This window comes from Stigmatopora nigra, chromosome 14 (assembly GCF_051989575.1).
Source record: "Stigmatopora nigra isolate UIUO_SnigA chromosome 14, RoL_Snig_1.1, whole genome shotgun sequence".
Lineage (NCBI taxonomy): Eukaryota > Metazoa > Chordata > Actinopteri > Syngnathiformes > Syngnathidae > Stigmatopora > Stigmatopora nigra.
In genome coordinates this window covers 8,687,059-8,710,068 of record NC_135521.1, presented here as the reverse complement: position 1 = coordinate 8,710,068, position 23,010 = coordinate 8,687,059, and the positions used below count along the sequence as shown (strand labels likewise).

At 43.0% G+C, this 23,010-nt stretch overlaps 3 protein-coding genes across 5 annotated transcripts; 2 read left to right on the top strand and 1 right to left on the bottom strand.

Annotated features, from left to right (window-relative positions):
• Positions 1-1,265: 1,265 nt before the first annotated feature.
• stx5a (syntaxin 5A) lies at positions 1,266-5,845 on the top strand. Of its 2 annotated transcripts, XM_077732426.1 has the most exons (12): positions 1,266-1,413; positions 1,838-1,987; positions 2,520-2,590; positions 2,708-2,763; positions 2,845-2,915; positions 3,009-3,125; positions 3,226-3,282; positions 3,355-3,436; positions 4,306-4,392; positions 4,534-4,637; positions 4,721-4,842; positions 4,931-5,845. In XM_077732426.1, exons 2-12 carry the CDS (start codon positions 1,925-1,927, stop codon positions 5,088-5,090), a joined length of 990 nt encoding a protein of 329 aa, XP_077588552.1. In that variant the 5' UTR covers positions 1,266-1,413; positions 1,838-1,924; the 3' UTR covers positions 5,091-5,845. The 2 variants fall into 2 exon arrangements, with proteins under 2 accessions (XP_077588552.1, XP_077588553.1); XM_077732427.1 differs by lacking the exon at positions 4,306-4,392.
• A 152-nt stretch (positions 5,846-5,997) lies between these two features.
• Positions 5,998-8,914, bottom strand: LOC144207158 (protein RD3). Of its 2 annotated transcripts, XM_077732428.1 has the most exons (4): positions 8,303-8,914; positions 7,282-7,413; positions 6,840-7,153; positions 5,998-6,497 (listed from the first exon to the last, which is right to left on the bottom strand). In XM_077732428.1, the coding sequence occupies exons 3-4, from the start codon at positions 7,151-7,153 to the stop codon at positions 6,134-6,136; spliced, it is 678 nt and encodes a 225-aa protein (XP_077588554.1). In that variant the 5' UTR covers positions 7,282-7,413; positions 8,303-8,914; the 3' UTR covers positions 5,998-6,133. The 2 variants fall into 2 exon arrangements, with proteins under 2 accessions (XP_077588554.1, XP_077588555.1); XM_077732429.1 differs by lacking the exon at positions 8,303-8,914 and having other exon boundaries at positions 7,282-7,611.
• On the top strand, positions 8,349-22,900 carry atg2a (autophagy related 2A). The gene is made up of 42 exons (XM_077732430.1): positions 8,349-8,922; positions 9,809-9,971; positions 10,038-10,187; positions 10,253-10,355; positions 11,181-11,325; positions 11,610-11,825; positions 12,024-12,123; positions 12,522-12,686; positions 12,765-12,907; positions 13,360-13,438; positions 13,526-13,760; positions 13,950-14,091; positions 14,164-14,262; positions 14,717-14,872; positions 14,955-15,228; positions 15,294-15,366; positions 15,452-15,620; positions 15,691-15,833; positions 15,987-16,108; positions 16,339-16,499; positions 16,656-16,788; positions 17,021-17,205; positions 17,289-17,369; positions 17,479-17,585; positions 17,684-17,776; positions 17,843-17,913; positions 18,041-18,117; positions 18,233-18,403; positions 18,474-18,600; positions 18,674-18,882; positions 18,976-19,205; positions 19,428-19,563; positions 19,706-19,927; positions 20,024-20,125; positions 20,409-20,493; positions 20,585-20,741; positions 20,805-20,874; positions 20,940-21,022; positions 21,092-21,213; positions 21,295-21,449; positions 21,910-22,068; positions 22,518-22,900. The coding sequence occupies exons 1-42, from the start codon at positions 8,752-8,754 to the stop codon at positions 22,752-22,754; spliced, it is 6,021 nt and encodes a 2,006-aa protein (XP_077588556.1). The 5' UTR covers positions 8,349-8,751; the 3' UTR covers positions 22,755-22,900.
• The last annotated feature ends 110 nt before the right edge of the window (positions 22,901-23,010 follow it).

Here is a 23,010-nt window from a genome sequence, read left to right as displayed (position 1 = left end):
TGCTCAGTTGTATTTGATTAGAAAAAAATATGTTTTTGTTGTTGTTTTAAATCTGTGAACAGGCTGAAATCAAATTTCCCATCCTCGCTGACCGACCGCAAGAGCTCAAGGTCGGCGTCCTTCACCGGACCGTGACAGATGAGGCCCGTGTTTGTGTTGGAGATAATGCTGTTAGTTTGTTCTGTCAATTACAAAAAAACGTCCTTTGTGCTCGCATTGGACGTTTCCTGTTTGCTCAAGCTGCGCAACGTATACACGTGGCGCTTGTGCTCGCTGTTATCATGACATCGCAACTTCATTTCTTTCTCTCTGCCCCTCTTTCACACACACATGCATACATGGGAGCACAGATAGCATCAGACAACACACACTTGCAGAGTAGATAACGCTGACTACCTGGCTCAACACAGCTGCTGCTACAAAAAGAAGGGCTGGAGTATTTGAGCAAAATAGGAGCGGGCGCTGTGCACTACAAGGTGGAAAAATACAGGCAGGAAGGCATAGAAAGCCAAGAGATGCACAGAAGCCAAAGCAGATGAAAACATGTGCATGGGGTTCTTTTGAAGGGGGATTGAGGTGGGAAAAGAGGCATATTTGTGGTCCGGGCGTGCTCCATCATGTCAAACTGAGGATGCGGGTACCAGTAGGAGACATCAGAGGGCCTCCTGGTTGTTATCTCTTCATATACCTCCAAACGTACATACATGAAGAGTACCTGGAAATGTGAAATAAAAGCCAATCACAAGTTTTAGACTACCTTACTTATTCTTCCTTATGCCTGCAAAAATCTGTTTCATTACAATTACTATTTTTATCTCCACCTACAAGAGGTGGCAGTTATGGCCTGTTTATGTTTCTGATCATTCAAGTTTGGAATATGAAACAGGAGCGATGATTAATTTTGGGGTCATGGGGTAAAGGGCCATAGAGGTCACAAAAGGAATTTTACTATAACTTGAGAATACATTCATTTATAGTATTTAGCTCAAATTTGTAGGGTGGGTGATGAGATGACAAGGCTGAAAGGTCACAGAGGTCAGAAATATTTCGATGCTTTGAATGTGGCTGCATAGACAGAAGTCTACTCTTGCAGAGTGCTCCTCTAGATATTACAATATTACAAAAGAATGTCAGTCATGAGTAAGTACTACAGTGGTTCGAATCAAGTAGCTCAAATTATTTCAGCTCCAAAAAGCATTTACATTTATTTATTATCTATACAATGGAACAAAAAAGGTATTTGACTGTAGCGACCTCCAGTGGGAAAAACTTGCATCTCACCACGAAGTAGACGTGGCAGTGACGTAAAAACCGGAAATGCCCCGGATCGGCACTTTAACCGAGGGTTTGTCTACTTGTTTTTCCTCCTGAAATAGTCAAATTAAAGAGAAAATGGTGTAGCTTCGATCACAAGTGAGTCACGATTTATTTATGTTTCTTATTTATTGTGTGTTATATCATCTTCAGAGGACATATTTGCTTGAATTGGATCGTGATATAGCCATAGACGCATATGAAAACGACCTGTTAGCATTCTTTTGCTAACATTAGCTGGCTGAACTGGGATCCGATGTGACGTCAAAGACGGCCTTCAAAGATTAACCCTGCTAAATAGTTATGATTTTTTTTATTATTTCTTAAGCTAAGTTATTTTGATTTACATGTATAAATGTGGGGTTTTCAATAGTTCAGCCAGCAGGCTTGCCATTGCTAACCAAATGTTATCAGCTGTTAGTTGCTCGGTGACGAACCGACACGTCGATCATTGGGGGCGAGAAATAAAAAATATGTCCCGGCCGCTCCGATTTTTACTTGCTCATCGTCTTTTTTTTTAAAGTCCCACTCCAACGACAAGGACGTTGCTGCTGCTCAGCCGCCACTTACCAAGAACCGGGCTGGGGGAGAGCGTTCTACCGGCGACAGGATGACGTGCCGCGACCGGACCATCGAGTTCCAGTCGGCCTGCAAGTCTCTTCAAGGAAGACAGGTTTGTTCAAAGTCCACATTTTGATATAAAACCAACTTCCATATCATGATTTGCGTATTTTCCCAGGCAATATGACTTTTTTTTTAAATCCTCAGTTTGTTGTCACTTTATCATATGATGTATCTCACGTTTTGGATGGATAGAACGAGATTGGTTTTACAAAACATGTACTTAAAAAAGTCCCCTACAAAAGTTGTCATACGGCATTCACAAATTGAAATGATAAAAAATGTAGAAGTTGACAAGTTTAATGTTATTTACTGTCATTGACAGTGATGGACAGGCATCAAGAGCAGTATGTGGCACGATTTTATGATCCACACTTGTTATGATCATAAAATATGATATGATAGTGTTTATCTCAGAATTTGACAGTACAGCAATACATGAGTTTTTGGAATGTGTACACATGCTGCATTCATAGTGCTTGCTAATTGTTCAAGTCAGTTTGTAAACTGCAATTTATTGTTTCACTCACATGGTGATTATAAATATACATTATTATGATTTTTTTGCATTGTGTTTCTTATAGAATGGAGTGCAGCCCAATAAACCAGTTGTCAGCGCTCTCAAGCAGCGCAGCGACTTCACAGTCATGGCCAAGTAAGTTCCTCATATTTGGGTTCTTTAAAAAAAAAATTACCATATTTCCGTGACATTAATTTATCCCAATTCATTCACATTCTTTTCTTTTACTCTTATTTGTATTTTGACTTGCAGGAGAATCGGAAAAGACCTTAGCAATACATTCGCCAAACTGGAGAAGCTCACAATTTGTAAGAAACCTTTGCTTTTTCAACTGTCTCTTTTTTATCAATGCAAATTACCTAATGTTTCAAAATGTTTGGGGTTTTTAGTGGCCAAGAGAAAATCCCTATTTGACGACAAGGCGGTGGAAATTGAGGAGCTCACGTATATCATTAAACAAGTGAGTAACAAAATTTGTTTTCAAGATGCACATTATGGAGTAGTCTCTTATTTGTTTTTCTTCAAATTTCATTTAAAATACTGTGTTTTGTAGGACATCAACAGCCTAAACAAGCAGATAGCCCAGCTACAAGACTTGATCCGATCACGCGGCGCTACGGGTGGCAAACACATCCAAACCCACTCAAACACCATTGTGGTGTCCTTACAGGTATAGCATATCATTTGAAAAATGTTACCATTTAAGAGAAAAAGAAATAAAATAAAGCATGTCAAGTTTGTTTGTAATAAAACATTTCGTCCTTCACCAGTCAAAATTGGCCTCAATGTCCAATGACTTCAAGTCAGTCCTGGAAGTCAGAACAGAGGTATGTAATAACGTGTATACTACAAAAAGACCGTTGGGGAAAATGAGTCCAATTTCTTGAATTATTGTGCAGAATTTGAAGCAGCAACGCAGCAGAAGAGAACACTTTTCCCAGCCACCTGCCGCCTCCTCACCTCTCATGGCCAATAACTTCAGTAAGTTTCCTCCCATCTCCTGGCCTCCCACATCACACAGTATTAACAGGTGTTGCACCGATACCCTCCTCCCACTTCAAATGGATTGGACATCTAACACTGTCATTGGCATACACTCACTTTCTATCAACAAGAAGTAAACGCCGGCTATTCAGATTTTTAAATAATGTTATGTTTTCTTGACACAAAAGTCTTGTACAATAACTATAAAGGAAAAGTCACATTTTGTGCAACCACATTTGAACGTATTAGAAATTCTTGTTGATGTGCATTGTGCAAATCCTGGCGTAGTTGTGTGCTTGAGAGGAAAATATTTGTATCTTGTTCCTGTTTTGTCCTTCTAAGATCTGTTTCTGTCACTTTTCACCTAACAAGTCTCTCCTAAATTTAAACCAAACTTTTTGAAATGATACCTGGTAACTTTGTGCCAGTAGAATGCTCGCAGCCCTTTTTCTGAATTGTCGAGTGACATTTCTACTTGCGTCGCCTCTTTCAGACGGTGAAGAATTGTTCTTTACTTCACTTAGGCACTTGTCAGTGATTAACATTTTGGACCATGGCATCCAGCAAAATGGAGAGCTTTAAATTGCAATTGCAGGGAGCTTTCGCACTTCAATACTATTGTTGGCTGTTTGCCAGAAATGTGTCAAACAATGTGTTGTGACAATCTGGGCCTTTATTCTAATCAAAATCTTAAAATACATCGGTAGAGCTGTGTAATTTCTCAGACTCACTGATTGAAAAGATCCAATTTTGTGGGTCCCCCAACATATTTGCCTAGCAGTGTTCTTTTGGGAAAAAGCCAGCTATGAATGACTCTCCCTGTTATATTTGGTCCTCTAGTAATGAAAACATAAAACATATTTTAGGGAGCCGCAAAAAAGGGGCCCAGGAGCCGCATGCAGCTCATGAGCCGCGCAATGTCTACCAGGGCTTTACAACCTCAAATGTAAAAGGTATTTCCCTGGACCGCTTGCCACTCTCAGCGTCTTGTCATTTCGAGCCCGCCCCTGCATTCTTCTCGGCTCGCCCTGTTTTTGCGTGCGAGCGCTTTGAACCCGTGTCCCCCTCTTCTTTGTTCTCTCTCCCACCTGCAGAGAGCTCGGTCTTGATGCAGGACGAGTCCCGGAGTCTGGGTGACGTGGCCATCGACATGGACTCTCAAGCCAACCCCATGCAGCTCCAGCTCATCGACGAGCAGGTCGGGCGCCTGCTCGTTCGCCGCGTCCAATCCGTTTGAGCTGGTCAATTTACAATATGTGGACCTGTTTTTTTTTTGCACAGGATTCGTATATCCAGAGTCGTGCCGACACCATGCAGAACATTGAGAGCACTATCGTGGAACTGGGCTCCATATTCCAGCAGCTGGCACACATGGTCAAAGAACAGGAGGAGACCATTCAGAGGTTTGCCAAAATTGACAGAATAATGGTATCTTTATTAACCCCTGTGTAGTGTATAAAAAAGTTAATAAAACACATTTTTCCCCCTCAGGATTGACTCCAATGTGGAGGATACGCAGCTCAATGTGGAAGCGGCTCACTCAGAGATCCTCAAGTACTTTCAGTCGGTGTCTTCCAACCGATGGTTGATGATCAAGATCTTCCTGGTCCTGGTCGTATTTTTCATCGTTTTTGTCGTCTTCTTTGCCTGAGGAAGATTGGTGAAATAGGTGGAGCTTTTTTTTGGCGGGGGCTGACCTTTATAATGGAGGACTCGCCTTCATACAGAAGCTTGGTTATCCCGTGGAAGGAATACACACTTTGTATAAAATTGAGAACTTTTTTTTCCAAGTGAAAGAGAAAACAAATTATTCCTAAACCCCCATTTTTTGTAGGGAGTAAAAACTTTTCTGGATTGTGCATTGACCAATAATTCCTAAATGTTTATGGCTATAACTCAATGGTTTGATTCTCCAAACTGTCATTTTAATTTTTCTTCATATGTGATATATTTCACAGCCAAACTGCAAGCTCGCTGCTACTATGATCATGATTATTTTCCATTTTTTTTCTTTCGCTGATTCTCTGCCACAATCTTAGAGAATTGACATGAAGTTATTGGGGTTTTTTTGCCAAAAATAAGCGACCCCTAGAGGAGAATTTGAAGTGCTCTGGACAAATTACAGATACATTCAAGCGTAAACCCTAACCCTCAATGGTTTCACTGTTGGACACAAGCGCTTGTGAAGGGTTTTGATTATGACCTGGAAGTGACTGTCTGCCAGTCAATTTGCACCCTCGGAATCATTACAATGTACAGGATATTATTTAAATAACCGTTTTAAAGAAGATATTCATTCTTCCATTATTATTTTTTTTTAGCAGAATGCTTTGCCTTCATGTAAAAAGTGCAAATAGTGACGAACGATGTATTGATGAGAAAGCGCATATTAAAACAATAACGGGGTGCTGGCTTTCATGGGATTTTCTTTTGCTCTAAGAGGATTAGTCAGCAGTGATATAATTACATAATGAGCGACCTGTCTACCGTGTGATTAGAAGCGTGTCATTTCACTTTTAGTGAAATGTATTGATCTGCAAATGAGCATCTCATTCAACTAAAATTGAGGAAAATCTTTATTCAATTGATGATAAAAAGCCTCTGCATGTCTTTTTCTTACCCAACGTTCATATTTACAATCCTACATTTTTTAAATATTTACACATTCCTTAACACATGGTCTTCTCTTCTTAGTTACCCGTGTGCACTTTGTTCCAACGGTGTGATTTCTGGCATGCTGCTGCTCCTCCCCTTCCTAACACGGGCCCTCATTGCTTCTTCCTCACGTGCGTCTTCCTCGTCCGACCACTCAACCTGCTGACGCAGGTCGGCCCTGGATCCACTCTGGCCGCTGCCCCCGTAGAAGTAGCCTGTTCGGAACTTGCTGCGGAATGTGACGAATGAGAGGCTTTTGCTGCGCTGTTGCTTCATCTGCATGTTGTTTTGTAAATCTGCACTATCTTCTCTCATCTCTTCTAAGCATTCGTGGAGGACTGAGCGAAACAGCCGTGGGACGTCGTAGACCTCGGGCTCCATCTGAGACACCAAGCGCCTAAACCTGAAGTGGCAATCAAGAGGCTTCAAGTCAAGCAAACTTAATCCCTACTCACAACCCACTTGAAAACAAATTTTCAATTGCAAATCTTTAGTTGGCATACACACCTCAATAATTTATTAATAAGTATTAACAGTAGTTGAAAATTTGGTGCACACCCTCCTGACATGGATTTGCCTCAGTAAATGATGTAATTAGCTTTAACACTACTTAAAGCTATGTGACATTCATAGTATAGTATGTACAAATAACAATATGGGTGAGCATACATACATGGTTTTAAATAATGCCTTACATTTTTAGGGAGCATTAGCTGAGTCCCATTAGTGCCCAGCTCTTTCTCACCTGACAATTATTGGTCCACACTGAGCTGGTGGCACCTTGGCGCAGAGGTCCTGCAGCTCCAGCAGGTCATTGGGAGTCAGCTGGTAGGGTTCCGGGTTGGGAACGTCAGCCAACCAGCTATAGTCCACTCCCGAACTACCACTTCCGCTTTGGCGACGCCGCCGGCCCTCAGCGGACTGCTCCAGCCGGATTCGTTCAGTACGCTTGACTATGGCGCCCAATTCTAGCATCAGCGTGTTGGTCACCAGCTCCTCACTAGTGCGCTGCCCCGCCACTTTGGGCTCCAAGGAGAAGACGGCCGACCAAGGAAACATCTGCAGAAGAAACACTTCATGGTAATTTCCTATTTTACTATGTAGAACTATGAATAATTTTTGGAAAAGGGCAACTGTATTCTAATTAGGTTTCTTGAATTTTTTATCATTCCAAACTAAACTCTCACCTTGCATTGAAGGACCTGACAGAATTCCAGATGCTGTCCACCTGCTAAAAGTGTGATGCCCTGCCGGCCCCCATGAAGCTCCTCCACCAGACTGGCTTGCTTCTAAGTTTGGGAATTGACAGAACTGTAATCCTGTCATGAGGACAAGTGGAGGATGATACAAGCTTAGGAGTGTGCATTGTGTTGATGTGTTCGATGAGTGAGTCTTCTATAACAATGCACGAGAACACATTTTTGTTATAACAGAGTTAAAAAGTCTACACACTGGTTGTCACTGATCAATTGATTGGGAATTTGTATGTTTTATTTTTGTACTTTAGCACACATTGCACAGTACCTATAACAGGTAGACTATCATTACTGAGTCTTATGTAATATTCCCCCTCCCAGCCACATGACTAGAGCACTTGGCCCCACCATCTATTGTAGCTTCAGGATCGTCCCCCATCTTTCCACTCAACTCAGCACTGCGCCACCAAATCCCAGATTAAACTGCAATCCATACCCTACCTGGAATACAATAGCTGTGTATCAAGATGATTATAATGTAATTAATGGAGTCCACTATGACTGCTGTTTGTTTTGTTGTTGGACTGGAAATGGTGGGTGCTGGTAAATGATGTGTTGTATTAGTTCAAAATCTTTTTATTTAATTTAATAATGTGATTTTTTTTTACAAGACATATGTTGTTACTCTAAACCAGGCATGCTATGAATGCAATTCTATGTTTTGTGTACTTTTTTAATGTTTCTGATTTTTTTTCTAATTTAATAATTGTTTTTTCTTTCTCTGATTTATGGTGTTTTGATTGTATGGTCCTTGATCTGAAATAAAGATTAGAATAAAATTATAGTGTTTTGTATTCTTGTCTTAATTTGAACAATAAATATAATATAATTTCACAAATGTATGGGGTATCAATGAATTAGTTAGTGCACTAAATGACTAGAGGAATTTACTATCTGCCCTTACAAAGATGGCGTCTTATGCAAGGACGTCTGCGGTGGCAAGTCTGTTTACCTTGCCTACTTCCGGGTCGCGTCACGATGACGCAGGACATCTTCGCCATACCGTCAGTTGGCGAATGATAACAATAAACAAGCCCCGAAAGAAGAGAAAGACATGCACCACCACGAGCCATAGCTCCATTTCGCTCCAAAGGGCTTCGAAAACATGATCCGATACGGCGACTGATCGGCGGCCTAGCGATCGAGTCGCTGTCTTGGGGAAGTAGAAAAGAACGCGTTTTGTTTTTGACTCGAGTTGAGTTGTTGTGTATGTTTAGCCTGGGAGAAGTGGAGTTACGATTTTCCCTTTCCGCAGCCCCTTGCAGCTAGCCTTGACCGTGGCTCATTCCTCCTTCTGCCCCCTCTCGTGTTCGCCTGTTATGCAGTTTCCCGAGGACAGCGATCGTAGTCGTTCTCCTCCGCCGCCTCTTGTCGCTCCCCGTCCCCCCTGTCTTTGGGCCCATGTCTCGCTGGCTATTCCCCTGGTCGGGCTCCATCAAGAAGCGGGCCTGTCGGTACCTTCTCCAGCACTACCTGGGCCACTTTTTGCAGGAGCGCTTAAGCTTGGAACAACTGGGCTTGGATCTGTACAATGGCAGCGGTGTCATTAAGGAGATCAACCTCGATGTGTGGGTAAGTTTTGGAAAGCTTGCCACGGGGTGCTTGTGTGTGTGTTTTTTTTTGTCTCACTCGCTCTGACTTTGGCGTTTCGCAACGCCAGCGTTCAATTCAACAACAACAATCTACAACGTCATGCTCTCGCAGGACAGCTCAAGTTTCTTCGAGGAAACACGCTTCTGGGAAAAAAAGATCATGTTCCCGTTTATGTCCTTCTCTGTCTATCGAATGCTGATTTCTACACAAAATAGCAACGCTCAAATCAAACAAAGTGTATTACTTTTGAGTGAGGACATTGTGTGTTTAAGTGATCCCAAAACGTTTTTACATAAAGCATCAACTAATGAGCATCAGCAAAGATACTTTTGAGGTGATCTTATTCTCTCTCGTTGTGGGCGGCCTCCAGTCAATTTTGATTTGGAGAGTTGGCTATAAAATCAGAAGGATTCAATTTGATTAACGGATTGTTAGTTTGAGAAAGTTTTGAACTTTTTGAGTAATGTAATAGATCTACCTGAGTGTGACAATACAATGTTGATGTATTTTTTAAACATGTTTCACATTGTTTTGATACTGCAAATAGGTGGGCAACAAATTTTTTCCCCATCATTCTTAGAAATGTGCTTATTCCTTAAGCAATCATTAATGTTAATAGGTTGTGTAAAATTCACAAAAGATTGATAAATCATGATTGTGTGGTGCTTATAATATTTACATTTTATGTTTATTCCATTGTACTATATTTTCATACTGATTATTAATTGTTTGATTTTCAAAAACTAAACGAAAAGCCTTTGCTAAAGAAATAAACCAATCTATCTATAGCCATGATCACTCATGTCAAAGACAGCTTGTGTTTCCACTTAAGGCACATAAAATGCGTCTCTTCTTTTGACTTTAGGCCGTCAACGAGCTTCTGGAGTCCCTGGGCGCCCCCTTGGAGATAGTGGACGGCTTTGTGAGCAGCATCACGGTGACCATTCCCTGGCAAGCACTGCTCACTGACCACTGCACTTTGGAAGTGACAGGTCTCCAGATAACATGCAGACCCAAGTATCGAATAGGTGAGTTGCCTTGAATGTCCTGTGTGGTTCCCCATTGCCCGATGTTATGTCACGGTTTGCACACAGGCGGTGGCTGGGACTCCCAAAGCTGGTCATCCAGCATGACCTCCAGCATGCAGCTGGCCCAGGAGTGCCTAAAGGACCCCCCAGAGGCATCCGAAGAGCCACCGGCCCCGCTGGAAGGGCTGGAGATGTTTGCACAAACAATAGAGACGGGTGAGTGTTAAGTTTAAGCTTTCAGCACACTGGAAGGCTCATCTGGATTGTTTTTGTGTGCGCAGTCCTACGTCGAATTAAGGTCACGCTCCTGGATACGATCGTACGAATTGAGCACCAGCCCCCAGACCTGCAAGCAGATGTTGCCTTAGAGGTGCACATCAAACGGTAAATGTCTCTATAGTTGTCTTTGATAGAGATTCATTATACTTCTTTCTTGGCGGAATCTGTGTTGTTTTGTTTTTGAGAGATATCTAGGAAAGTTTGTGCTCGTGTACTAATGATTTTTGGTTATTATTGAGTTTCTTTAAGGATTTCCCAGGAAAAAGCACATAGTTCTCCAAAAACAAACACAAAAACAACTTCAGAGAATGAAGGGTGACTGTCTTGTAATTTTGTCTACTAGGAAATAGAATGCATACAGTTTTTATGCATGGTCATGTAGTTACTCATACAAGGTCACTGCATAATCTACAAGTTAATTTTGTCCTTTCTATGTAAATACATTTATTGCTCCACCCTCTTGTTGTTTGCCCTTCTTATCCGTGTATGTGTGGTGAATCATTTAACAGTTCCAACCAATACTTATCTTTATGTAAGAAAGGAACAGGCCAGGATGTGTGTTCAAACATGGAATGTCACCCTAATGTTGTGAATTAATCATGAAAAAAATACTCAGTTTGACTGATAATTGCTCCATTTTAACATTCCTGTGTTTTTACTGAAAGCGTCATATTGTGTTTTCAGTTGTATAAAACATTCAGACAGTGATAGTTTTAGTATTTGTCTGAGGTACCTTTTTTTTTTTATTCTGGCTTGGTCACAAAGTCCTTAAGGCTCCGTGTGAATTTAAGTTCATTTTCAATAGATAACAAAACTCTTTTTATTCTTTTATCCATTTTATACAGCACTTAACAGGAGGCTCAATTGACAAACAGCATTGGTAGTATTTTTGTCAATTTAAAAAATATATATATTTATTTTTTACCACAGGTTGGAATACTTTGATGAGGCCGTGCGCGACCCATCTAGCCAAACTGTCTTGCCTGTTGATATCCACCAGCCACCTGCCTTCCTGCACAAGATTCTCCAGCTGAGTGCTGTTCAGCTCTTTTATGACAGCATTGGAACAGAGCAGGTGAAACAGCAGTTTTGCACAGATTGACAAATATTTTTAACAAGGATGCTTTGTGCATTTAAGGTTTATTTTATTTTTTTTCATTGTTTTGGGAATATTTTGTAGTGTCTTTTAAAAAATCTTCGCCACACCAGTAAAGTTACCATTTGTACACTTGTCCAAATAAATGTTTAATTTCTTTCTCCCTGGACAACCGTTAAAATAATATCTTAACTTAGATAAACAACCCCAAATAAGGGAGCTTATGCCATAAATGCTCAAATATTTTTTCTGGGCTTTTCAAGGAAATTCCTGGGGAGACACAGACAGAGTCGGCCACTGGCAGTGAGGACGACGATGATGAGGGAAAGCAGGAACGTGACAATGATGAGCAAGGAGAAACAAAGGGGAAGCCCCTCGAAGCTTTACCCCCATCTCAGCCTCTGCTCATTGGAAGCTGCTCCGGTTTCATTGAAACCACCGTCAAGATTAAACAGAACGACATGCTACCTGGACCAAAGGTATGTGTGCCTTGTTGTGGCTTTAGCACTAAAATATTCAAACTAATATAATCATGATGTCTTCATTTGCCAAGCCTGCTGAGTTGAATGCTGTATTTGCAGAAAGTGAAGAAAATAAATGAACAGAATGTATGGGCTAGTGTTGACACAGGATGTTGTTTGGCTCACATATGAACTTGTGTTTTGTTTGGTGACCAGTTTGAATTGGATGGGAAAGTGGGCTGCGTCCACATGCTGCTGTCTCCATCTCAGATTACTCACCTGACGGACCTGCTAGCAGCTCTTTGTATAGAAACAGGTATGAGCTTCACTTTGATATGATTTGCAATACAAGCCTTTACATCACTACCTCATAATATGGCTATATAGCAATTATTAATACGGGTCAAGAAAACAATCCACACTAATATGTTTTAAATTCTTAAACTATAAATAAATGTTACTTGAAATGTTCTACAGCTCATTGCTAAAGAACGAAAAAGAGTAGACACAAACCTTTTTATGATGAGAGGTGGGAAGTTCTGTGTTCAGGAAAATGAATTCACCCTTCCAAATGAAAATGAATTGGGTTATATTTGACTCAACATACAACATGAACTAGCAGTTTCGGACTATTTTTTTTTTTTATAGTTTATTTTCTCGTACAATTCAAAAGACATACTACACATCTGCGTCAAATATTGGCTTCTTTTCTAGAATCGGAGACCAAGCACGGTGGAGTGCGCAGCCGGCCACTCGACTCGGATGACCTCCGTATGATCGAAGATGACCTCAGCAAGCAGTTGGGGTCCAGTCCTCGAGAAAACGAGTGGGATGCCGAGTGTGACCCGGAGCCTTATGTCACAACTCTGGAATATGGAGGCATGTGATATTCACGGCAAAGCCGGACGGACTATTCACGTACCGCTCGGTGAACATTTAAGTCACGTGTCCTTACAGAAATGTTCTACTCGATGGGCCCCGGCGGGATGAGCAGCAGCGTGACGTCAGTGCGCTCAGGTAGCGAGCTGTCAGACAGCGATATGGAATCGTCGACTCACAGTCTGGCCAGTCTCTCTCAGACTGGAGCACCGGCTGCACAGGTATGCCTTGTGCGGGTTCTGCAATTTATGATAAAGAAAAATGTGGTCATATTTAGAGTGACTTTTAATTAGAGACTTTCTAATCAGCAGTATAAGTCTATGAATCACGATCATTGATTTAATTCTATCTTTCATTTCATCAAACAAGATTGTTCCTTTTGGGATGGTTTTGATAACGTTGCCATTGATGGTTATAGAAGATCCAGTGTTTCTAAAATAAGCAGTTTTTACATTGACCACACAGTAACTTTGTCAAAGGCTAATATTGACAGAGCTAAACAACAATCCGTTTTTCCCCGGAAGACTAAACTGATTATTCAGTCAAAACGGAATAATATGTCTATTGCTGCAAAACGCCGTTGGTGGAAATTATAATAATTGAATTTTCTTGGTGATAAAATCTGGCCATTAAAACTCCAAGTGTCAATCATTTTGTTTTTTGTCGGTCTCAGGGTCTCATGGGCTGTCCCAGACGTTACCCAGTAGCAGGTTGCCTTTCCAGTCTGCCACAAACTGGCCAACGAATTAGAGGTAACATCACTGCGTTGTTATAGTATAGTTGAAAAGTATCTTTTTATTCCAAGACAATGAATATATTGCTTTGCATTGGGTTTTTAGGTCGCTCTCAAAGTGGCATGGTGGACCAGCTGAAGCCAGACGCGTTGCTCCGCCTGACTCTGGGTGGCCTTACCCTAACCATGCTGCAAGAGGAGCCGCCCGTTTCCTCATTAGCTCACGTGTCCCGGGTCTTCTTCAGAGAGCTTGCCTCCTTTAAGGATGGCATGTTCAGCGAGAGAGACTTTCACCACCTCAGAGGGGGATTTGCCAAGGCATGCCCTAACTCTCATGTCAGGTAAGAAAGCATAAATATAACTTTATCACATTCAACATAATCAATTTATATAAGTAAGTCTAATTTTTATGCTTAAATTGCGGCTCAGCAACGATGATCATCTGCATTGAAATACACACAAAAACCGATAATAAATTCCTATATAAATAAATCTTTTTTGACGCACTGACACTTTGCCTTTCCTCTCAGAGTGACAGGGGCAGCGGTGCAGCTTTCCTGTGAGGTGCGTAGCGGGAGACGTCGCAGCCGGGCGGTGACTTCCGACGTCTCCTTCAGCCGACTGGAAGTGTTGGAATCTCTCTGGGAGAACGGTAGACATCAATACAGCGAGGTAAAACTTTCTTGAAGGTGCTATAAAGAGTCGAGAAATTAATATTGATGCAAAATGTTTGTACTTTTTCAGTTGCTCCAATTCCAGAAAGCCAGCATGTTTACTGTGGGAGTCGCTGCCAGACCGTGTGCCCACTTACACTACCGCCTCATTGAGAAGCACCTGAGAAAGGTATTTAAACACCCACTCACACACTCACACAGGCAGATAATTTATACTTAAATCTACTTTGGCTGATCTATCCTCCCAGCAACGTACGGCACGAGGCAAATGCAATTAAATGTTGCACTACTAGTTTGCAGAAGGTATAATTAAATTGGTGTTTCAACCTCGTGACATTCATACAATAATAATACAATAGTCCTTTTGTGTTTGACTAGATTGGACACTATTTCACAATCAATACGTATTTATGTATGTGAATAAATTTAGACGAGATCACATAATTTATGTTGGAATATGAGCAAGGTACATGACAGAAAAAGAAAAAGTATTTGCACATTCATTCAATCTGCAGGTTTTTCCTATAAAAGTTTGTACAATAGCCTTGGTTTATTAAAGGTTTAAAAATAAAAGTTTCCCTTTGGATGCCAAATTGTACTATTATTATTGTAAATAATCACAGGGTAAACAGCGGGTAGTTCGGCGGGAGAGCGTCATGCGAGTGGAGCTGGAAGATCTTAGCAGCGAGTTGGATCTGGACATCCTCACTCGACTGGGGAACTTGAGCAAGGCCTTCAGCCACTGCCCCGCAGAACCCACTGGACCTGACAACCTCCAGGTGGAAAAAAAAAGTCCCTCACCTATTCAACCTGCGTAACAAAAACTCCTCGTTTTGACTTCCTTCTGTTGTCTGCCTGCAGACGCAGACTACCGAGCTGTACTCGTCCTTCTCCCTAATGGCGCCACACGCTGTCCTCAGACTTCGTTTCCCCATTCCGGACTTACGGCCTCCCTCTGAGCGTGAGCCCCTAAGCCACAGAGTGGTGAGAGAGGAGACGCTGGTATTGGAGTTGACCGAACTGGAACTCAGGCACCAAGAAGGGCCTGACCTCCAGAGCGGGCAGACCTCCCAGGGCCAGCTTTCGGCCCCCTGCCTCACCCAGCTGCTGGAAGCCTCGTTTACCGACCTGCACGGTAAGAGTCAGATATTGGATCCACAGTTTTAATGACCCTGGCCCTTACATATTTTTCCCCTATAGGGTCTTATGAAGGATGGGAAGGGGGCTCCTTCCCATGTATCAGAGTAAAAAAGAGCCCTGACTCTCTGCCCAGGTGAATAGAGGCCATCAGGGATAAGTGAATATTGACTTGAATAGAAGTAGTGGAACCCCTAATTGACTCATAAACCGCTTTTTAGGTTATCAATACGAGTGCGTGGAGGTGAGCCACAGGGTCCTGCTGCCCCAAGTCTTTCCGGTTTGAATGTGGGAGACCTCGGGGCGGCATTCTTCGAAAGCCATTGTGAGCTCAGCGACAAAACCAGCTCACCGTTCTCCTCCAACCGAACCATGTTTGAGACAGAAGAGGTGCGTCACTCCCCCGTAAATTTCAGTCCGACAGCATCCTAATCTTGCTCTCCCCCCTCTGATTCTGTAGATGGTAATCCCCGCCGACCCCGAGGAGATGCGTCAGTTTCAGGCCCAGTGCGTGGCTCAGTCTCAGTGTGCTGTGGATATCAGGTTCCCATTAGCCTATATTCTTCTTCCCAGCAAGCATGCTTTCCAAAGCATCTACAACAGGTAGGGGGCGGGCCAGTATCTGAAGAATATAATTTTCAAACTACTTTTTTTTCACTTGAACTTGTTTCACATGGAAATCTCTACATACCACTGTTGTATTTCATCTTTTAGTGAGAAATAAACAAGAAATTGACATTTCTACCCCTTCCTTAGAATCAATAATGACCTGTTGATGTGGGAGGCACCTGCCCCTGCGGCCCCCTCAACGAACAGCCCCACACAAGCTCGACCACAGCACGATGAGTTCCAACTCTGCAAATCGGCTTTTCGACTTGGTGAGTTATATTGGTGTTTACTTTTCATGAGATAGTTTACACTTGTGCCATTTGACAAGCTTATTTAAAAATTCCAATAGGCTTCCCAATATAAGCCCCTTATTTAACATATTGGCTGCAATTGACAGCGCTAGATGTCTAATTTATTTGGACTGAAAGAGGCTTTTTTAAAAAAACATTTTAGGATAATTTATGATTGCATGCACGTATATTCCAATATAATGTTACAGATTCCGATTCGGAGGAAGAAGAGCCTCAGTTCTACTTGGCTGATGAACCATCAGGAAGGACAAAGCCAGCACACCAGCACAATTCTGACCACAACCTCAGCCTCCTTTCCCTTACAGTCGTCATTGAAAAAGGTCGCCTTCAAGCCAGGACAGACAAAAAGGTAAGTCAAGTGGCTGCAAAGCTTCTAAGAGAGCATATAAAAATACACTGGTACCTACCAGGAATCAAATAATAAGCACATTATCATGGAAACTTAAAAGTCAAAGTACAACTCTGCTTAACTAATTGTCTCTTTTATTTGATTAAATGTATACAGGAGGACCAGACTAATGGAGAAATTGTACTTGACCTGGAAGGAGGGAAGATTTTCAGCGTAGCAAAGCACCAGAACGACCCTCATCTCAGTTTCTTGTGTCTGGAAAGTCAACGAGTGGAGCTATATCATAAAGGTATGCACATGCATTCAAAATTATTAACACAAAAATCTGAATCAGACATCAATTAGGCTCTGTGTGCCATGTAGAGGAAAGTTTCATTTTTTACCTAAAGGTTTACTTAGCTAATCCTTTTGACCATTTAACAACAGGCAAACAACATATCTAGAAAAACTTTAACAGCAGAAGAGTGGCATATAGAATCTTTTTCACTATTAATCTTATTTTGTTGTGTGTGTGTTTGTAGCTGTCGTGAAAAACACAGCTATTCCGCCACGGTTAGAAATGCCAAACTTCACTTCTCCAAAGTACTTGGATCCGACCATTTACCCCACCGAGGTGGGAGTCAGCAGCTTGAGTGGAAAGGAGGCGGAACCACAGATGTTGTCCACAGCAATTAAGATTACCCTGGACCCACAGAGGAACGTGAAGGTGGGTCCTTTCTAAGAATAGCCAATGGAACAGTCATTTTCACTTATTGAAAAATGATGTAAATCAAGTTTGCCTCCTCTCAGGAATTCCTCGTCGCACTTCGACTTCAGGGTGCCACCATGCGGCATTATGTAGCCCAAACCAATCACAGCTGGCATGAACAGGTAACCCCTACTCTTATGTATTTTAAAAGTTTTAATTCATTTAAAATATTTAGGATGATTTTATTCCACGCAAAGTGCCGAGGGGAATTTAGTCCTGTTTTTATTCCAGCTGCTTGACTTCCTGGATGTCATCGACGACCCCATTCTGGGTTACACTGCACCCGCTGTCATAACCGTCCTTCACACACATTTGGCTTCATGTGCTGTTGATTACAGGTACTAAGCGCGAATTAGGCTAGATTTACACTAAATAACCAGTGTTACTTCTCTTGAATTCTCTGAAAATGTCTTCTTCATTGCTCCCTGTCTGCTAGGCCACTATATCTGCCATTACGAATGTTGCTGACAGCTGAGTCCTTCTCCCTGTCCAGTAATATCATTGTAGACACAGCCACTTTCCATCTCAGGTGAAACCATTTTTACCTTCCTTGGCAAGCGTAGTGTGAATTTGTGATGACATTTTGATGTTTTAGATTCATCCTGGATGACTCGGCCCTCTACCTCTCTGACAAATGTGATAGCGACGTTGTGGACCTAAGGAGGGGTGCGTATTACCAGAAATGGTGCATGTAATAGATCTTATTATTTGAACATTGGGTATTAGTTCAAACTCAATGAATGTAATACCTAAAAAAAATAACACCACCACAATGTTTTGTTATGTCACACAGACTATATTTGTGTTTTGGACATTGACCTCCTGGAACTGGCCATCACCACATGGAAAGGCAGCACTGCAGGCAAGCTGGTGCGCACCCTTTTACTGATGATAGTGTACTTTGCAGTCATGCGATAGCTCTTAAAATGGGATCTACAAAATCATTCATACCATATTAGCATGTATACTTTCTGCTCTTCTTTAGACCCAGCCTTTATTCGAACTTCGCTGCTCCAACAATGTGGTTCACGTCCACGCCTGTGCCGATTCCTGCGCCGCCCTGGTCAACATACTGCAGTACCTGGTGTCTCAGGGAGACCTGCACCCACCTCCTCGACACACCTCGCCCACAGAAATAGCCGGCCAGAAGCTACCAGTATGGCTTGGTCTTTATCAGGTGACATCTGATGTGGAAAAAAAGCCTTGAGATTTTCATTTGTCTTCAGCTTTCTGAGAGCCCCGCCTCTGTGCCGCCCTGCCTCGCTGCTGAAACCGCAGAGATCAACCAATGTGATCTGACTGATGCCTTAATAGACACCGGAAAGAGCCACCAGAACGAAAGGATAGATCCAGGTTTGTGTACTTAATCAACAACAGCATGCAAACAGCGGCTGACAGACCCACCCTATTTTGTGTCCTTGTCCAGTCTTGCCCGCTCCAATCTACCTATTCCCCGGCGAGTCCTCCGGGCGCGACCTCCCCGTGGTAGAAGAGGAAGAGGGCTCTGAGTTGGACCGGCTGGTCGTCACAGCAACAGAAGCGCAGGCTGGTATGATGATGGATGAAGAAAGTTCCGACGGGTCCACCGACAATGATGACTTCTGCATCCTAGAGGCTCCTGGAATGGGCATTCCTGTGAGTCTATTGGGCTAATAAAGCACAGACCTAGACATGATACTTCTCTAACTCTTACTTGTCTCCACCTATCTTCGGTATTGTTCCTTTCAGCCAAGAGATGGGGAACCCGTGGTGACCGTCCTGGCCGAGGGGCCCATTCACATCAAGGACAGCCACTTCTCCAGGCCGCGAGGAAGCTCCGATCTTCTCCGGGCTCCAAGTCGCTTCCCCGTGCCCCAAAGCCGAGTTGTGCTGAGAGAGATCTCTGTGGTGTGGCATCTCTATGGCGGCCAGGACTTTGGCGCCAAGCCCTCGTCCATACACGGCCAGCACGCAAATAGGTAAGAGAAGTATGTAGTGATGTAGAATACGAAATAAAGCATCAAAAGGGAGATAGATATCATGTCAGTGTTGTCTGTTTTTATTCCCTCATAATAATCAATGGTGTTTTACACAATCCAAAAAGTAAGATCATGGAGAGAATCCTAAATTTAATCTAAACAAATAAAAATGAATATATCAACAGATTATCATGGGATTGTTTTTCTTCTTTTTCTCAAAAGGGGCCGTTCCGTTCCAACCGGCGCCTGTAGCTCGCCGTCCCGCTCCACGGGTTCCTCTCGTCCTCAGAACTCATGGAGATGGGCGGGAGGCAGCGGACGTCAGCACGGCCTCCTCATGGAGATCCAACTCACCAAGGTGTGTGCACCATGTCGGAATCGTTCTTGGAAAGACATGCCGAAACTCCCTATAATGACAGTCATTGCGAATAGAAATATATTTAGGTATCAAATTGGACTTCAGCTTGTGAGCCTAGCATTCATGATATTTTTCTCCCCAGGTGTCCTTCCAGCATGAGTCCTATGCGGTGGCAGCGGTGGGGCAAGAGGGGGACGGCTCAATGTCCATCGGGGTGGGTCCGGGAGGGGAGCAGCCCATCTCCAGGCAGGTTTTTATCGTCCAGGAGCTGGAGGTCCGTGACCGTTTGGCCTCTTCGCAAATCAACAAGTTCCTGTACCTCTACACCAGCGAAAGCATGCCAAGAAGAGCCCACTCCAACATGGTGACTCGCCGGAGCAAATGTTGTGACCACTTAAATGTTGTCACTTCTAATATGCCAACTGATAACTCTTGATATTTTTTCTCCCATTTGGATTAGTTGACCATAAAGGCCCTCCAAGTGTATCCTGAATCGGGTCTGGGTGGGCCAGAGTGTTGCCTTCGAGTCAGCCTACTGCCACTGAGGCTTAATATTGACCAGGTATTCCCACAGACAAGCAGGCACACTCAAATTTTGGGAGTAAAATGCCAGGTCAAGCTAACGTATTGCCTGCCATGAACTATTTGATTGTATTTTATTACACTAATGGCGAAAACCTGAACATGTGGGCTGTGCCTTCTCAGAATATTAAATGAATCAATTTCTTGGAAGTTTTATTTTCTTATTGAATAGGAAAAATAGTCAATTTTTCTATTGTGTGCTTTCCGATATGTCATGTGTCCATTTTAATTCACTCTTTTGGTTTGTTCCATCTGCTGCCCAGGATGCATTATTCTTCTTGAAGGACTTTTTCAGCAATCTAGCCTGTTCTGTGAACCCTTACCTTCCTTTGGACCCTGCAACTGAAGGTACAATATACACGCACGCCATCCACTGAGTTCACAAATGGTTGCGAGATGAACCATTGTCTTACACCTGTGTATTTTTTTTCCCATGCAGTGAAAGCAGATGCCTCCCAAAAAGGGTCGGAAGACGGGGACACGGGAGGCGGCGCACTGGAACAAGATCTGTCGACTTCAGTTGAAACAACTCACAGCGAGCAAAGCTCTTCCTCAGCTGGCTCAACGACGTCATCGGAGCAGCCCATCTACTTCCGGTAATTACCCTGTCAGAGACACTGGTCACTATAGCGGACAAACTCTATTCTATGATTTTTCAGTGAGTTTCGTTTCACCTCCGAAGTGCCTATCTGGCTGGACTATCAAGGCAAACACGTGGTCATCGAACAGGTTTGTCTCTACCTTTTTAAGCCGACCGTCCAATCATTGTAGTAACAGTCATGTGGCTTTTACAGGGAACCTTCGCAGGGATTCTGATTGGTCTAGCTCAGTTGAATTGTTCCGAGCTCAAGCTGAAGAGGCTCTGCTGTCGACACGGGTACAAACACACACTGCCTTTTGATCGCCAACGTTTTAGGAATATGGACCAAACTCTCTTTTTGTTCAGCCTGCTTGGCGTCGACAAAGTGATCCAGTACGCCGTCTCCGAGTGGCTGACCGATATCAGGAAGAATCAACTGCCGGGCATTCTGGGAGGTGTCGGCCCCATGCACTCCGTGGTCCAGCTGTGTGAGTGTCAATTTTCCATTGCCCGTATTGATCACATTTTCATGGTTTGTTACAAAATGATTTTTTTTATTTTCACTCCAGTCCATGGGGTGAGAGATCTATTTTGGCTGCCTATTGAGCAGTATAGAAAAGACGGGCGGATTATTCGGGGTCTCCAGAGGGGGGCCGCGTCCTTTGGCACGTCCACAGCATCGGCCGCGCTGGAGCTAAGCAACAGGCTGGTGCAAGCTATTCAGGTACATGGCTAACTTCTGCATCTGTATCTAGGGTGTCTTCAAAAACAGACATTTTATTAGAAAATATCTCCTGACTTACTCTATAGAACAGTGGCAAAATGTACAACATAAATACACATTTCATTCATTATATTATATATATACTTCTATTTACGGCATCAGATGTCAGATGTGTTTGCCAATGAACAAATGAGGTAAAAAAATCATTCTAGACATGGTCTGTATGAAAACCGACACATGCCTAGTTCACCAATCCAACATATGGTGCCTGTAATATGGTTAAGGCCCCTATTAAAAGGCAAATAAAGCCCACTTCGTCCTTCATGTTGACAGATATAACCATGTCCATTCGCCAGAGCGCATATCACAACCGCCATCTCACATATGTTTCCACTCTGCTTCTGGTATCAATAAAGTTCAGTCTTTTGAAGTCGTTGGCGGCACGCTCTCTATTTTGCAGGCCACCGCCGAGACTGTGTACGACATCCTGTCTCCGACGCCACCCTTGACCCGCTACGCCATCACCGAGGGTCGGGCTCCTTCCAGTCGGCCACGTCGCGCTATCCAGCCCGCTGACCTCAGAGAAGGAGTCGCTAAGGCATATGACACCGTGCGAGAGGTGAAAACACAAAAAAAGAACAAATTGACACCAGTATTCACTTTTAGTGTGAAAAAAAAGGAAATATTTAAGTCTAGAATTAGTCTGAAAATCAGTAAGTAAAGTTTCCAACAATTTAGGATCATTATTTAAGAATGAGATTAACCATACTATACTCAAATGAATTCTTAGAGAATTAGTTTCCAACCGCTAGTAAATGTTTCCCAGATGTGCACCAGCCACACATGCCACTTTGGCCCTTCCCAAGATGATAGCCAATTAGACATCTAATCATGTGGTGTCCAATCTCTGCAATTAATTTTAACATCCAATCCATTTGAAGTGGACATCCAATCCATTTGAAGTGGGATTGTTAGCATTGTATGAATCTTTCTCTATACAAACTGCAAACTCTTCCACATGAAATAACGAATTAACATTTCTTAACATCCTCTCCCTCTCCTCACCAGGGGGTGATTGACACAGCTCAGACACTTTGCGATGTCGCATCCCGCGGGCACGAGCAGAAGGGTCTGCCCGGCGCGGTGGGCGGAGTCCTGCGGCAGATTCCGCCCACCGTGGTGCGCCCCCTCATCGTCGCCTCGGAAGCCACCTCCAATCTGCTGGGTGGCATGCGGAACCAGATCAAACCGGATGCTAGGAAGGAGGACTTTTTGAAGTGGCGCACGGATGACTGCCAAGAATGATGGCGGTGTGCGTGTAGCTGTGAGAGCTGAGCGAGGTTCTTTCTTTTTTTATTTTTTTGTGTTTGTGACTGTATACTAACAAGAGTTGGTGTCTGATTCACTGCATAAAGAAAAAGGCCAAACACAATGACTAACCGCTACTGTGACGCCCAGTGTTGTGCTTTGATGCGTCATTGATTCAAAAATGCAGCAGGAACTCTGTGAGTTTCAAGTTCCCTCAGTATTACGCTCATTGTCACATTCTTCTCACTGCTTG

What these genes read in the sequence shown, in the direction of transcription:
- LOC144207158 (XM_077732428.1), bottom strand. Translation starts at nt 7,153, where the DNA reads ATGTTTCCTTGGTCGGCCGTCTTCTCCTTGGAGCCCAAAGTGGCGGGG. An exon ending in TGTGGACCAATAATTGTCAG is followed by an intron (nt 6,498 to 6,839) that starts GTGAGAAAGAGC and finishes TTGCCACTTCAG; the next exon opens with GTTTAGGCGCTTGGTGTCTC.
- atg2a (XM_077732430.1), top strand. Translation starts at nt 8,752, where the DNA reads ATGTCTCGCTGGCTATTCCCCTGGTCGGGCTCCATCAAGAAGCGGGCC. An exon ending in GAACGAAAGGATAGATCCAG is followed by an intron (nt 18,601 to 18,673) that starts GTTTGTGTACTT and finishes GTCCTTGTCCAG; the next exon opens with TCTTGCCCGCTCCAATCTAC. An exon ending in TGAGGCTTAATATTGACCAG is followed by an intron (nt 20,126 to 20,408) that starts GTATTCCCACAG and finishes TCTGCTGCCCAG; the next exon opens with GATGCATTATTCTTCTTGAA.
- stx5a (XM_077732426.1), top strand. Translation starts at nt 1,925, where the DNA reads ATGACGTGCCGCGACCGGACCATCGAGTTCCAGTCGGCCTGCAAGTCT. An exon ending in TCTCATGGCCAATAACTTCA is followed by an intron (nt 3,437 to 4,305) that starts GTAAGTTTCCTC and finishes AACATATTTTAG; the next exon opens with GGAGCCGCAAAAAAGGGGCC. An exon ending in TCCAGCTCATCGACGAGCAG is followed by an intron (nt 4,638 to 4,720) that starts GTCGGGCGCCTG and finishes TTTTTTGCACAG; the next exon opens with GATTCGTATATCCAGAGTCG.